The sequence below is a fragment of the Sebastes fasciatus genome, chromosome 11 (genome assembly GCF_043250625.1).
Source record: "Sebastes fasciatus isolate fSebFas1 chromosome 11, fSebFas1.pri, whole genome shotgun sequence".
In the NCBI taxonomy this organism is placed as follows: domain Eukaryota; kingdom Metazoa; phylum Chordata; class Actinopteri; order Perciformes; family Sebastidae; genus Sebastes; species Sebastes fasciatus.
The window spans coordinates 35568126-35585254 of NC_133805.1; the positions used below are offsets into that span (position 1 = coordinate 35568126).

General features: G+C 44.4%; 1 protein-coding gene across 2 annotated transcripts in view; it reads right to left on the reverse strand.

The window, feature by feature from the left end:
• Positions 1-8836: 8836 nt before the first annotated feature.
• Positions 8837-17129, reverse strand: part of paxip1 (PAX interacting (with transcription-activation domain) protein 1) — a 36242-nt gene continuing 27949 nt past the window's right edge. Inside the window, exons 22-23 of one of the 2 annotated variants that reach the window (XM_074652361.1) lie at positions 11051-11111; positions 8837-9158 (exon numbers count right to left, since the gene is read on the reverse strand). In XM_074652361.1, coding sequence (XP_074508462.1) covers positions 9143-9158; positions 11051-11111 — 77 coding nt within the window. In that variant the 3' untranslated portion in view covers positions 8837-9142. Of the gene's footprint in view, positions 9159-11038; positions 11112-17129 lie in introns of both variants that reach the window. The other variant, XM_074652360.1, reaches the window with a different exon arrangement.

Here is a 17129-nt window from a genome sequence, read left to right on the forward strand (position 1 = left end):
ATGATGGAGGATAGGTATGCATCATACCACATGATGGAGGTTATGTATGCATCATACCACATGATGGAGTTATGTATGCATCAAACCACATGATGGAGGCTATGTATGCATCATACTACATGATGGAGGCTATGTATGCATCATACCACATGATGGAGGTTATGTATGCATCATACCACATGATGGAGGCTATGTATGCATCATACCACATGATGGAGGTTATGTATGCATCATACCACATGATGGAGGTTATGTATGCATCATATTACATGATGGAGGTTATGTATGCATCATACCACATGATGGAGTTATGTATGCATCAAACCACATGATGGAGGCTATGTATGCATCATACTACATGATGGAGGTTATGTATTCATCATACCACATGATGGAGGTTATGTATGCATCATACTGCATGATGGAGGTTATGTATTCATCATACCACATGATGGAGGCTATGTATGCATCATAATACATGATGGAGGTTATGTATTCATCATACCACATGATGGAGGCTATGTATGCATCATAATACATGATGGAGGTTATGTATGCATCATACCACATGATGGAGGCTATGTATGCATCATACTACATGATGGAGGTTATGTATTCATCATACCACATGATGGAGGTTATGTATTCATCATACCACATGATGGAGGCTATGTATGCATCATAATACATGATGGAGTTATGTATGCATCAAACCACATGATGGAGGCTATGTATGCATCATACTACATGATGGAGGTTATGTATGCATCATAATACATGATGGAGGTTATGTATGCATCATACCACATGATGGAGGTTATGTATTCATCATACCACATGATGGAGGCTATGTATGCATCATAATACATGATGGAGGTTATGTATGCATCATACCAAATGATGGAGGCTATGTATGCATCATACCACATGATGGAGGCTATAACCGTTGACTTATTTTGTCACGTCAGTCTTTAGTCACATGACTCGTTGGTATCGTCAGTCCGGTGAGACTTTGGTCAGGGAAGTTAACGTCAACCACGACCGTTTCCTAACCCTGACTAAGTGCTTGTGTTACCTAAACCTAACTTCCTGTGAAAACGAAAGTTTATTTTGAAAGGACACTATGCATGTAAGAAGCGTATATTGACACACCGTCTCCGGTTTGTCTAAAAGTAACACTAGAGGGGTCAAGCGGGTCAGTACCAGGGTCAAACGGCAATTTATTTTTAGAAATGAACTTGTTCAGCAGTTTGAGCTCCAGTAGCTCTTCTATTGGATCAGACAACACGGGCACCAATGAGCCTCGGGTCTGACCCTGTCGCCGGTTCACCGGTTCTCCTTCCTTGGACCACTTTTGGTAGGTCCTGACCACTGCAGACCGGGAACATCCCACAAGAGCTGCAGTTCTGGAGATGCTCTGACCCGGTCGTCTAGCCAGCACTATTTGGCCCTCGTCAAAGTCCTCCTTACGCTGGCCCATTTCTTCTGCTTCCAACACAAAGTTCAAAGTTCAAAATGTTCGCTTGCTGTCTAATATATCCCCCCCACTACCAGGTGCCGTGGTAACCAGATAATCCATGTTATTCACTTCACCTGTCAGTGGTCTGAATGTTATGGATGATCAGTATATATACTGTATATATACTGTATTCAGCTTTCGGCTGAACTCAAAAAGAAAGATTCCCTTTTGTCCAGCTTCATGGAGGTGGCCTCGGGCCAGTACAAACAAATAGCCTCACTCAACACACCATCCAGGAAACTGTTATGTTGGATACCTCCACCTGCCTACAGCCTTGCTGGTTATGCTTCCCTGGAGCCACGGTCCAGGTCATCCCAGATAAACTCCCGGGGCTACTGCGTTCACTCCCGTCCTCTATCAACCGACTGATAGTTCATATGGGGTCTAATGATACAGCTCGCCAGCAGGCTGAACTCACAACAAAGGATTTTAAGGACCTTTTTAACTTTTGAAGTACTTGTGGAAAATCAATTTTTATCTCTGGCCCTATCTCCACACTGGACCATGGAGCAGGACCCCTATCTCCACACTGGACCATGGAGCAGGATCCCTATCTCCACACTGGACCATGGATCAGGAACCCTATCTCCACACTGGACCATGGATCAGGAACCCTATCTCCACACTGGACCATGGAGCAGGACCCCTATCTCCACACTGGACCATGGAGCAGGATCCCTATCTCCACACTGGACCATGGAGCAGGACCCCTATCTCCACACTGGACCATGGATCAGGACCCCTATCTCCACACTGGACCATGGAGCAGGATCCCTATCTCCACACTGGACCATGGAGCAGGACCCCTATCTCCACACTGGACCATGGATCAGGAACCCTATCTCCACACTGGACCATGGATCAGGACCCCTATCTCCACACTGGACCATGGAGCAGGATCCCTATCTCCACACTGGACCATGGATCAGGACCCCTATCTCCACACTGGACCATGGATCAGGAACCCTATCTCCACACTGGACCATGGAGCAGGACCCCTATCTCCACACTGGACCATGGATCAGGAACCCTATCTCCACACTGGACCATGGATCAGGACCCCTATCTCCACACTGGACCATGGATCAGGAACCCTATCTCCACACTGGACCATGGAGCAGGACCCCTATCTCCACACTGGACCATGGATCAGGAACCCTATCTCCACACTGGACCAGGGAGCAGGACCTCTATCTCCACACTGGACCAGGGAGCAGGACCTCTATCTCCACGCTGGACCAGGGAGCAGGACCCCTCATCAGGATCCTCAGCCTGCTCACATGGCTCACATGGCTCACATGGCTCACATGGCTCAATGCATCTGCAGAGTGCATAACATAGGATTATGGACAGTTTGAACTTCTTTTGGAGGTTTGTCCCTCTTCAGGACTGACGGAGTGCACCCCAACAGGCTTGGTAGCCGAATGCTAGTGGCTAACCTGCAGCACGCTGTACAGTCATCTCCACGTGACCGACTGTTTACATCTCTCACACACGCCCAGGAGTCTTCTTCTCCGACATCATCTCAGGCCACTGGTTCTAGTGCTAGCCCCCCCTACTGTCCTCCACTAGCTCCACTCACCAGTGTATAACGGCCTTCACAGCCTCTAACACTCCTGTTAGGATTACTCCTAGATTAAACATTAAGTATCCCAAGCGTTCTGCACTAATATCAGATTCAGCATATGTCTCATGTCCCATATATCCTCAAAGGATCTCCACTATTACAAGACCAAGGTCCCTAAAGTTCAAATCTGGTGGTATTAACCATCAGAACCTGCTATATAGCATGCTGCTTCCCACTGCAACTACAGATCCTGAACCTGTTAGAGCTAATATTGCTTTGCTTAATGTGAGGTCAGTCTCCAATAAAACCTTTATTTAAATGACTTTATTAGCACGGAGAACCTTGATTTCTTATTTTGAACTGAAACATGGTTAAGACCAGGTGATCACAGCCAGTTAAATGAACTCTGCCCTCCAAATTATGAATTCTTCAGCTCCCCTCGGGCAAGTGGCCGTGGAGGAGGCCTTGCTGTCATTTTTAAGAACCATTTTAAGTGCAGCCTTATCGCTGTCAATAATTTAACAAGTTTTGAGGGAATGATGTTTAAAATGAACTCTGTCCTTTCAGTACTCTGTATAGTCATTTATCGACCCCCAACTCGTAACCCTGTTTCTAACTGAGTTCTCAACTACGATAAAATTATGATCATTGGGGACTTTAACTTTCATTTTAATAACATCACAGATCAAGCTGCAACTGAGTTTTTAAATATTACTGAGTCCTACAATTTTGTCCAACATGTGCATGGTCCAACCCACAACTATGGACACACACTAGATCTAGTGTTTACACTGGGCTTGAACCTTGACAGTCTCTCCATCAGAGATCTTGCTGTGTCTGACCATATGTGTATCCTGTTTAACACAGTCCTCCATGATACTATAAAACCTCAAAAGCAGAAGGTACGGTTCCGTGTTCTCAATAAAGACACAGCTCAGTCTTTCTCTTCACTTTTTAACACTGAGAGAGACAATCTGTCCATTTCTTCTGATACAAACGACCAGTTATTAGCTTTTAATCAGTTATGCCTATCTACCCTGGATATAGTTGCTCTATTAATAACCAAACAGAAAACCACCACCCAAATAGCCCCATGGATGAATGAGGACATCCGTAGCCTCAAAAGAACCTGTAGAAAGGCTGAACGCAGGTGGAAGTCCAGTAAACTACAGGTTCATTACCTGCTGCTCAAAGACCTACTGACAGCATACAACAGTAAGATAAAGGAAACCAGGGACCAGTATTTCTCACAGCTCATCTCCACCAACCAACATAACCCCAGAATCCTGTTTAACACCATCAATCAGCTGGTAAATTCTCCTCCTCCTATTGCAGACGTTTCTTCCTCAGCAGACTGTGACAAAATCCTTTCCTTTTTCATAGAAAAGATTGACCAGATAAGGGTAAACATCACTCCTCCCACATCTGCAGTTGACCTCACTTGCCCCTCCTTGGTGGTGCTGGATTGTTTCCGACCAGTATCACTGCAGGATCTTAAGAATACTGTAGCACTTATCAGTCCTTCTTCAAGTCCCCTTGATACTATACCCTCAAAACTGTTAAAAGAATCAATAGCCCTGCATTACTGTCCATTATTAACAGCTCTCTGACCTCTGGAGTTGTACCAGATCAATTCAAAACCGCCTGTGTTCAACCGCTGCTGAAGGGACCTGGTTTAGATCCCACAGACTTAACAAACTTCCGGACAATTTCTAAACTGTCTTTCACATCAAAAATCCTAGAAAAAGTAGTGCTGGACCAACTAACACAGTGACTCAACAACAACCACATCTTTGAAAAATTTCAATCTGGTTTCCGCAAATTACACAGCACAGAAACGTGCAGCATTTGACACCATCGACCACTCCATCCTTATCGACAGATTAAATCAGTGGGCAGGCATCACTGGAGCTGCACTAGACTGGTTCTCCTCTTACCTGTCCAACAGGAAATTTTTTCTTTCAGTTGGGGAGTTTAGCTCCAAAACCACACAGACCAGTCATGGTATTCCACAGGGATCAATCCTGGGACCTGTTCTTTTTACACTGTACATGTTGCCTCTAGGTCACATAATCTGTCGTCATAACATCTCCTTCCATAGCTACGCTGATGATACACAGCTCTACCTATCATTTAAACCCTCTGACACCAATAAATTAGCATCACTACAGAGCTGCCTAAAAGACTTAACAGGTTGGATGTCCCAAAATTTCTTAAAACTCAATTCTGATAAGACCGAAGTACTCATCATTGGCCCAGACCTCATCTCAAATCAGGTACAGCCTCTCCTTGGCCCCCTTACTCCCAACGTAAGGTCAGCCACGAGAAATCTGGGTGTTATCCTGGACAGTAACCTGACTCTAGAGCGCCATGTTAAGAAAGTAGTCCAGTCGTGTTTTTATCAACTACGAAATATCTCGAAAATTCGATCAGTTCTCTTTCAGAAACACAAATTATACATACCCTGATATCATCCCGTCTTCAGTACTGTAATGCCTTGTACACCTGCTTAAATAATCGAGCAATTGAGCAGCTCCAAATAGTTCAGAACTCTGCAGCTAGACTGCTGACCAAAACCAAACGATGCTCTCACATCACACCAATTCTGCCTTCACTACAGTGGCTCCCAGTCTCTTTTAGAATTGAGTTTAAAGTGCTTTTAATCGCATATAAAGCTCTGAATGACCTAGCACCGGAGTATGTAACTGAGCTTCTCACACGGTACTGTCCAAACAGGCCCCTCAGGTCAGCAAGTCTGGGTCTTTTAACAGTTCCAAAGACCAGGTTGAAAACAAAAGGTGATCGTGCTTTTGCAGTACTAGCTCCCAAATCTGGAACAGTCTTCCAATGAGCATTAGGTCAGCAGACTCGGTCACAACTTTTAAACTTCACTTTTATAGAATGGCTTTTTCAATCAGGTGAATTATAGTCTTTTGTATGCTTGTGTGCTGATGTGTATATACAGCTCTGGAAAAAATTAAGAGACCACTTTAAAATTATCAGTTTCTCTGGTTTTACTATTTATTGGTATGTGTTTGAGTAAAATTAAAATGTTTGTTTTATTCTATAAACTACTGACAACATTTCTCCCAAATTTCAAATAAAAACATTGTCCTTTAGAGCATTTATTTGCAGAAAATGACAACTGGTCAAAATAACAAAAAAGATGCAGTGTTTTCAGATCTGGAATAATGCAAAGAAAACAATCTCATATTAATTTTTAAAAAACACAATACTAATGTTTTAACTTAGGAAGAGTTCAGAAATCAATATTTGGTGGAATAACCTTGATTTACAATCACAGCTTTCATGCGTCTTGGCATGCTCTCCACCAGTCTTTCACATTGCTGTTGGGTGACTTTATGCCACTCCTCAGCTGGGCTTTGTTTGAGGGCCTGTGGCCATCCATCTTCCTCTTGATCACATTCCAGAGGTTTTCAATGGGATTCAGGTCTGGAGATTGGGCTGGCCATGACAGGGTCCTGATCTGGTGGTCCTTCATCCACACCTTCACTGACCTGGCTGTGTGGCATGGAGCATTGTCCTGCTGGAAAAAAACACTCCTCAGAGTTGGGGAACATTGTCAGAGCACCAAAGAAGCAAAGAAGAGCCAGGCTGAAGTTTGCAAAAGACCATAAGGATTGGACCATAGAGGACTGGAGTAAGGTCATCTTCTTTGATGAGTCCAATGAGTCCAATTTTCAGCTTTGCCCAACACCTGGTCGTCTAATGGTTAGACGGAGACCTGGAGAGGCCTACAAGCCTCAGTGTCTCACACCTACTGTGAAATTTGGTGGAGGATCGGTGATGATCTGGGGGTGCTTCAGCAAGGCTGGAATCGGGCTGATTTGTCTTTGTGAATCAAGCCAAGTACAAACCTCAGCCTGGCTCATCTTTGCTTCTTTGGTGCTCTGACAATGTTTCCCAACTCTGAGGAGTGTTTTTTCCAGCAGGACAATACTCCATGCCACACAGCCAGGTCAGTGAAGGTGTGGATGAAGGACCCCCAGATCAGGACCCTGTCATGGCCAGCCCAATCTCCAGACCTGAATCCCATTGAAAACCTCTGGAATGTGATCAAGAGGAAGATGGATGGCCACAGGCCCTCAAACAAAGCCCAGCTGAGGAGTGGCATAAAGTCACCCAACAGCAATGTGAAAGACTGGTGGAGAGCATGCCAAGACGCATGAAAGCTGTGATTGTAAATCAAGGTTATTCCACCAGATATTGATTTGTGAACTCTTCCTAAGTTAAAACATTAGTATTGTGTTGTTTAAAAATGAATATGAACTTGTTTTCTTTGCATTATTCCAGATCTGAAAACACTGCATCTTTTTTGTTATTTTGACCAGTTGTCATTTTTCTGCAAATAAATGCTCTAAATGACAATATTTTGATTTGAAATTTGGGAGAAATGTTGTCAGTAGTTTATAGAATAAAACAAATTTTAATTTTACTCAAACACATACCAATGAATAGTAAAACCAGAGAAACTGATAATTTTGAAGTGGTCTCTTAATTTTTTCCAGAGCTGTATGTGCATATGTAACTATGAATTTGTATATGCTTGTTTCTTTATTTTACCATTCCATTGTTTTTTATTTCATTATTTATGTTTCAGTGTATTCTGTTGTACATGTGAATTTCCTTGGAAAGCACTTTGTGCTTTGTGTTTGAAAAGTGCTCCACAAATAAACGTATTATTATTATGTCATAGTGATGTCATCAGGGTTACTTCAGATTTATAACAGAAAGCCTTCATTACAAACTGGAGATGTGGCGTTTGAACAACGTTATTAAATGGCCTTATGGGAAGTGGATCAAGGATCCAGTATTTTAGTATTCTGAAGTCAGGAGCCGCTGTGGAGTTGTGCAACACCAGATCACTGGAGCTGCCCTTTAAAGACGCGCATCTCTAAATACTGAGAGCAATAAATCCAACATCACTCCGGTCCAACGGGGCTTTTAGGTTTTACGATAAAAAAACAAAAGATCGTTTCAACAATTAGACAGTGTCACTTTTCAGTTAGAAGCAATTTAAACCAGCTTCGACCTGAAGCGGCTCAACTTCCTGTTTAGCCAGATTTCCACAAAGGAGCTGAAGAAGTAAACGTTCACTATGTCAACGGACCTGATCAAACAGTGACGGAGTGGGAAGCCACTACTTGTTTTGTCGACGTCAACCTTATTGAAAAGTTTCAGAGCTTTGGTTGTTTGACACCATGAAATGTTCAGACTAGCAGGAGGAATGCTGGTATATGTAGACGTTGAGGAGCGCTGGCAGCACGCACGCACACCCACAGTATATGTAGCACATGACCTTGGCTCAGGCTGTGTCTAATTCAGTTTGCTGTAGTTTTGAGGGCAGCACTGCAGGCGATGCTGCACCCCCCCGCTCCCACCCTGCACCCCCATCCACACATCACCCCAGGCTATCTGTCTGACAGCCAGCAATTAGAACTTCACCAGTAAATACCCCAGACCCTCATTACCAGTTAATTAAATCAAATCTATCAGGAATTATCTGCTTAAACCTGGGAGGAATACCTCCAGGAACACTTCCAAAACCTCAACAGTGAGAACAAGCAGAGACACAGCTTTTGTTCTGAAATGTGACCTTTTCTTTCAGCATTGCTTGTTTGACCTGTGAACAGAGCTCAGTTGTCGATGGCTCAAACTTCTGTTCACTATGCCTACAAATAGTTCTTAGCTCCCAATATGATCAGACGGCAAACAAAGCCAGAGACATATTTCACAAACATAATGTACAGCTTTTATTCCAAAGAACAGTGTGTAGCTGCTGAAGCCTTTACACATTCTATCTGAACAACAGGAAAAAGGTTAAAATCTGCCATAATTTAAACATTCATTTCAGAAAAATAACATCATTTTCTTTATTCTCAAACAGGTAACAAAAAGCTACAAAATGAGAGATCTGGAGCTCTATGCACAGAAATAAAAACATAGAAAAGTCAGTGTGGCTGGACTGTACACGGGGGGCTTCCTGATCTCTTCATCCTCCTCCTCTTCCTCTTCATGTCATCATTGCTTCACCATCAAGTGAACTTATACGTGTGACTGTCAAGGAAACTCACTTTTGTCCAAATCACATACAGCATCACTGCTGTCACAGTACCAACACAATGAAAGGATGTGAAGGGCAACACACAGCTGCACCTTTACTCAGGACGCTGGGATGTCCCACCGTCCTCAAACATTCAGTCCTCCCTCACCACCGTCCTCAAACATTCAGTCCACCCTCACCCACCGTCCTCAAACATTCAGTCCACCCTCACCCACCGTCCTCAAACATTAAGTCCACCCTCACCCACCGTCCTCAAACATTCAGTCCACCCTCACCCACCGTCCTCAAACATTCAGTCCTCCCTCACCCACCGTCCTCAAACATTCAGTCCACCCTCACCCACTGTCCTCAAACATTCAGTCCACCCTCACCCACAGTCCTCAAACATTCAGTCCACCCTCACCCACAGTCCTCAAACATTCAGTCCACCCTCACCCACCGTCCTCAAACATTAAGTCCACCCTAACCCACCGTCCTCAAACATTCAGTCCACCCTCACCCACCGTCCTCAAACATTCAGTCCACCCTCACCCACTGTCCTCAAACATTCAGTCCATCCTCACCCACAGTCCTCAAACATTCAGTCCACCCTCACCCACCGTCCTCAAACATTAAGTCCACCCTAACCCACCGTCCTCAAACATTCAGTCCACCCTCACCCACCGTCCTCAAACATTCAGTCCACCCTCACCCACCGTCCTCAAACATTCAGTCCACCCTCACCCACAGTCCTCAAACATTCAGTCCACCCTCACCCACCGTCCTCAAACATTAAGTCCACCCTAACCCACCGTCCTCAAACATTCAGTCCACCCTCACCCACCGTCATCAAACATTCAGTCCACCCTCACCACCGTCCTCAAACATTCAGTCCACCCTCACCCACCGTCCTCAAACATTCAGTCCTCCCTCATCCACATTATTTAATGTGTAAAAATACATACATACTCCATACTATAGGGATCGACCGATCCCTATAATATGGAGTATTCAGGAGCGATGTCAATTATTAGTAATCAAGGAGACCGATAACCGATATCTTGAACCGATACATGTTAGCAGTAAGAATGAAAATCTTGGTGTCAAAAATGGGAAAAACACAAAACTTTGTTGGAGTACCTTAAAGCAGATGTTTAATTAGAACTTTTCAACATTATCTTAAAACAACGAGTGCAGGGAGCTCCCAGCTTCTTAAAAAATTAAACAATCAAACAGCCATCATGCTGTTCACGTTTTATAAAGACTCTCAGAATCCACTAACTGTAACTCATACTGTAGCTGCTATCATGCTGTTCATGTTTTATAAAGATACTCAGGCTCCATTAACTGTAACTCATACTGTAGCTGCTATCATGCTGTTCATGTTTAATAAAGATACTCAGGCTCCCCTAACTGTAACTCATACTGTAGCTGCTATCATGCTGTTCATGTTTTATAAAGATACTCAGGCTCCCCTAACTGTAACTCATACTGTAGCTGCTATCATGCTGGTCACGTTTTATAAAGACACTCAGGCTCCACTAACTAACTCATACTGTAGCTGCTATCATAGTGTTCACGTTTTATAAAGATACTCAGGCTCCATTAACTGTAACTCATACTGTAGCTGCTATCATGCTGTTAATGTTTTATAAAGATACTCAGGCTCCATTAACTGTCATTCATACTGTAGCTGCTATCATGCTGTTCATGTTTTATAAAGATACACAGGCTCCACTAACTCACTCATACTGTAGCTGCTATCATGCTGTTCATGTTTTATAAAGATACTCAGGCTCCACTAACGGTAACTCATACTGTAGTTGCTATTATGCTACAGTAGCAGCTCCTGTCCCACAACAAGCATTTCATCCTGAGCTCTCATCACAGTAAAGGATATGAGTCATAGTCCAGTTTCTGGGTGAGGACTCCCGTCAGGATAAACTCAGCGTTGTGGACATCTGGACGACAGAGACAGAGACAGAGACGGCATCAGAAACACATCAGCTCAAGTTCTAATGGACCATCAACTTTATAGAAAGAGTCCATCTCTACACAGCTCTACTGCTCATCTGGGAGTCACACCTTAGAGTTAAAGAAGACCAGTATAGGACAGTAAAGACACGCAGTAGAGCACAGTACAGTAAAGACACGCAGTACAGTACAGTAAAGACACGTAGTACAGTACAGTAAAGACACACCGTAAAGTAAAGACACGCAGTACAGTACAATAAAGACACGCAGTAGAGTAAAATAAAGACACGCAGTACAGTACAGTAAAGACACGTAGTACAGTACAGTAAAGACACGCAGTAGAGTAAAGTAAAGACACGCAGTAGAGCACAGTAAAGACACGCAGTAGAGTAAAGACACGCAGTAGAGTACAGTAAAGACACGCAGTAGAGTAAAGACATGCAGTAGAGTAGTTAAATCACGCAGCAAAATAAAGACACGCAGTAGAGTACAGTGAAGACACGCAGTAGAGGACAGTAAAGACACGCAGTAGAGGACAGTAAAGACAAGCAGTAGAGTAAAGGCAGGCAGTAGAGTACAGTAAAGACGAAGTACAGTACAGTAAAGACACGCAGTAGAGCACGGTAAAGACACGCAGTAGAGTACGGTAAAGACACGCAGTAGAGTACGGTAAAGACACGCAGTAGAGTACGGTAAAGACACGCAGTAGAGTACAGTAGAGACATGCAGTAGAGTAGAGTAAAGAAAGGCAGTAGAGTACAGTAAAGACACACAGTAGAGTAGAGTAAAGACACGCAGTAGAGGACAGTAAAGGCACGCAGTAAAGGACGGTAAAGGCACGCAGTAGAGTACGGTAAAGACTCGCAGTAGAGTACGGTAAACACACGCAGTAGAGGACAGTAAAGACATGCAGTAGAGTATGGTAAAGACACGCGGTAGAGTACAGTAAAGACACACAGTAGAGGACAGGTAAGACACGCAGTAGACTAGAGTAAAGACATGCAGTAGAGTAGAGTAAAGACACACAGTAGAGTAAAGACACGCAGTAGAGGACAGTAAAGACACGCAGTAGAGGACAGTAAAGACACGCTGTAGAGCACAGTAGAGTACAACAAAGACACGCGGTAGAGTACAGTAAAGACATGCAGTAGAGTATGGTAAAGACACGCAGTAGAGTAGAGTAAAGACACGCAGTAGAGGACAGTAAAGGCACGCAGTAAAGGACGGTGAAGGCACGCAGTAGAGTACGGTAAAGACTCGCAGTAGAGTACGGTAAACACACGCAGTAGAGGGCAGTAAAGACATGCAGTAGAGTATGGTAAAGACACGCGGTAGAGTACAGTAAAGACACGCAGTAGAGGACATTAAAGACACTCAGTAGAGTACAGTAAAGACACGCGGTGGAGTACAGTAAAGACACGCGGTAGAGTACAGTAAAGACACGCAGTAGAGGACATTAAAGACACTCAGTAGAGTACAGTAAAGACACGCAGTAGAGTACAACAAAGACACGCAGTAGAGTACAGCAAAGACACACACTAGAGCACGGTAAAGACGTGCAGTAGAGCACGGTAAAGACACATACTAGAGCACGGTAAAGACGTGCAGTAGAGCACGGTAAAGACACGCACTAGAGCACGGTGAAGACATGCAGTAGAGTACCGTGAAGACACGCAGTAGAGTACGGTAAAGACACGCAGTAGAGTACGGTAAAGACACGCAGTAGAGTACAGTAAAGACACGCAGTAGAGTAGAGTAAAGACACGCAGTAGAGGACAGTAAAGACACACAGTAGAGGACAGTAAAGACACTCGGTAGAGCACAGTAGAGTACAACAAAGACATGCAGTAGAGTACAGTAGTAAGACAGTCAGTAAAGTACAGTAAAGACACGCAGTAGAGTACAGTAAAGACACGCAGTAGAGGACAGTAAAGACACGCAGTAGAGTACGGTAAAGACACGCAGTAGAAGACAGTAAAGGCACGCAGTAGAGTACGGTAAAGACACGCAGTAGAGGACAGTAAAGACATGCAGTAGAGTATGGTAAAGACACGCAGTAGAGTAAAGACACGCAGTAGAGGACATTAAAGACACGCGGTAGAGCACAGCAGAGTAAAACAAACACAGTCAGTAGAGTACAGTAAAGACACGCAGTAGAGTAGAGTAAAGAAAGGCAGTAGAGTTGAGTAAAGTCAGGCAGTAGAGTACAGTAAAGACACGCAGTAGAGGACAGTAAAGGCACGCAGTAAAGGACGGTAAAGGCACGCAGTAGAGTACGGTAAAGACTCGCAGTAGAGTACGGTAAAGACACGCAGTAGAGGACATTAAAGACACGCAGTAGAGTACAGTAAAAACATGCAGTAGAGTACAGCAAAGACACACACTAGAGCACGGTAAAGACGTGCAGTAGAGCACGGTAGAGACACGCACTAGAGCACGGTAAAGACACGCACTAGAGCACGGTAAAAACACGCAGTAGAGTACAGTAAAGACACGCAGTAGAGTAGAGTAAAGACACGCAGTAGAGTAGAGTAAAGACACAGTAGAGGACAGGAAAGACACGCGGTAGAGCACAGTAGAGTACAACAAAGACACGCAGTAGAGTACAGTAAAGACAGTCAGTAAAGTACAGTAAAGACACGCAGTAGAGGACAGTAAAGACATGCAGTAGAGTACGGTAAAGACACGCAGTAGAAGACAGTAAAGACAGGCAGTATAGGACAGTAAAGACACGCAGTAGAGTACAGTAAAGACACGCAGTAGCACACAGTAAAGGCACGCAGTAGAGTAAGGTAAAGACACGCAGTAGAGTACAGTAAAGACATGCAGTGGAGTACAGTAAAGACACGCGGTAGAGTAAAACAAACACAGTCAGTAAAGTACAGTAGAGTGCAGTAAAGACAGTCAGTAGAGTACAGTAAAGACACGCAGTAGAGTAGAGTAAAGACACGCAGTAGAGGACAGTAAAGGCACGCAGTAGAGTACGGTAAAGACACGCAGTAGAGGACAGTAAAGACATGCAGTAGAGTATGGTAAAGACACGCAGTAGAGTAGAGTAAAGGCACGCAGTAGAGTACGGTAAAGACACGCAGTAGAGGACAGTAAAGACATGCAGTAGAGTATGGTAAAGACACGCAGTAGAGTAGAGTAAAGACACGCAGTAGAGGACATTAAAGACACGCAGTAGAGTACAGTAAAAACACGCAGTACAGTACAGCAAAGACACACACTAGAGCACAGCAAAGACGTGCAGTAGAGCATGGTAAAGACACGCAGTAGAACACGGTAGAGACACGCACTAGAGCACGGTAAAGGCACGCAGTAGAGTACGGTAAAGACTCGCAGTAGAGTACGGTAAACACACGCAGTAGAGGGCAGTAGAGTACAGCAAAGACACACACTAGAGCACGGTAAAGACGTGCAGTAGAGCACGGTAAAGACACATACTAGAGCACGGTAAAGACGTGCAGTAGAGCACGGTAAAGACACGCACTAGAGCACGGTAAAGACATGCAGTAGAGTACCGTGAAGACACGCAGTAGAGTACCGTGAAGACACGCAGTAGAGTACGGTAAAGACACGCAGTAGAGTAGAGTAAAGACACGCAGTAGAGTAGAGTAAAGACACGCAGTAGAGGACAGTAAAGACACGCGGTAGAGCACAGTAGAGTACAACAAAGACATGCAGTAGAGTACAGTAGAGTATAGTAAAGACAGTCAGTAAAGTACAGTAAAGACACGCAGTAGAGTACAGTAAAGACACGCAGTAGAGGACAGTAAAGACACGCAGTAGAGTACGGTAAAGACACGCAGTAGAAGACAGTAAAGGCACGCAGTAGAGTACGGTAAAGACACGCAGTAGAGGACAGTAAAGACATGCAGTAGAGTATGGTAAAGACACGCAGTAGAGTAGAGTAAAGACACGCAGTAGAGGACATTAAAGACACGCGGTAGAGCACAGCAGAGTAAAACAAACACAGTCAGTAGAGTACAGTAAAGACACGCAGTAGAGTAGAGTAAAGAAAGGCAGTAGAGTTGAGTAAAGTCAGGCAGTAGAGTACAGTAAAGACACGCAGTAGAGGACAGTAAAAACATGCAGTAGAGTACAGCAAAGACACACACTAGAGCACGGTAAAGACGTGCAGTAGAGCACGGTAGAGACACGTACTAGAGCACGGTAAAGACACGCACTAGAGCACGGTAAAAACACGCAGTAGAGTACAGTAAAGACACGCAGTAGAGTAGAGTAAAGACACACAGTAGAGGACAGGAAAGACACGCAGTAGAGGACAGTAAGGACACGCGGTAGAGCACAGTAGAGTACAACAAAGACACGCAGTAGAGTGCAGTAAAGACAGTCAGTAAAGTACAGTAAAGACACGCAGTAGAGGACAGTAAAGACACGCAGTAGAGTACGGTAAAGACACGCAGTAGAAGACAGTAAAGACAGGCAGTATAGGACAGTAAAGACACGCAGTAGAGTACAGTAAAGACACGCAGTAGCACACAGTAAAGGCACGCAGTAGAGTAAGGTAAAGACACGCAGTAGAGTACAGTAAAGACATGCAGTGGAGTACAGTAAAGACACGCGGTAGAGTAAAACAAACAGTCAGTAAAGTACAGTAGAGTGCAGTAAAGACAGTCAGTAGAGTACAGTAAAGACACGCAGTAGAGGACAGTAAAGGCACGCAGTAGAGTACGGTAAAGACACGCAGTAGAGGACAGTAAAGACATGCAGTAGAGTATGGTAAAGACACGCAGTAGAGTAGAGTAAAGGCACGCAGTAGAGTACGGTAAAGACACGCAGTAGAGGACAGTAAAGACACGCAGTAGAGTATGGTAAAGACACGCAGTAGAGTAGAGTAAAGACACGCAGTAGAGGACATTAAAGACACGCAGTAGAGTACAGTAAAAACACGCAGTACAGTACAGCAAAGACACACACTAGAGCACAGCAAAGACGTGCAGTAGAGCATGGTAAAGACACGCAGTAGAGCACGGTAGAGACACGCACTAGAGCACGGTAAAGACACGCACTAGAGCACGGTAAAGACACGCACTAGAGCACGGTAAAGACACGCACTAGAGCACGGTAAAGACACGCAGTAGAGTACGGTGAAGACACGCAGTAGAGTACGGTGAAGGTACGCAGTAGAGTACGGTGAAGGTACGCAGTAGAGTACGGTGAAGGTACGCAGTAGAGTACAGTAAAGACACGCAGTAGTGTAGAGTAAAGACACGCAGTAGAGTAGAGTAAAGACACGCAGTAGAGGACAGTAAAGACACGCGGTAGAGCACAGTAGAGTACAACAAAGACACGCAGTAGAGTACAATAGAGTGCAGTAAAGACAGTCAGTAAAGTACAGTAAAGACACAGTGGAGTACAGTAAAGACACACAGTAGAGGACAGTAAAGACACACAGTAGAGGACAGTAAAGACACGCAGTAGAGTACAGTAAAGACACGCAGTGGAGTACAGTAAAGACACACAGTAGAGGACAGTAAAGACACACAGTAGAGGACAGTAAAGACACGCAGTAGAGTACAGTAAAGACACGCAGTAGAGTAAAGACACGCAGTAGAGGACAGTAAAGACACGCAGTAGAGGACAGTAAAGACACGCTGTAGAGCACAGTCGAGTACAACAAAGACACGCGGTAGAGTACAGTAGAGTACAGTAAAGACACGCTGTAGAGTACAGTAAAGACATGCAGTAGAGTATGGTAAAGACACGCACTAGAGCACGGTAGAGACACGCACTAGAGCACGGTAGACACGCACTAGAGCACGGTAAAGACATGCAGTAGAGTACCGTGAAGACACGCAGTAGAGTACGGTAAAGACACGCAGTAGAGTAGAGTAAAGACACGCATTAGAGGACAGTAAAGACACACAGTAGAGGACAGTAAAGACACGCGGTAGAGCACAGTAGAGTACAACAAAGACACGCAGTAGAGTGCAGTAAAGACAGTCAGTAAAGTACAGTAAAGACACGCAGTAGAGTAC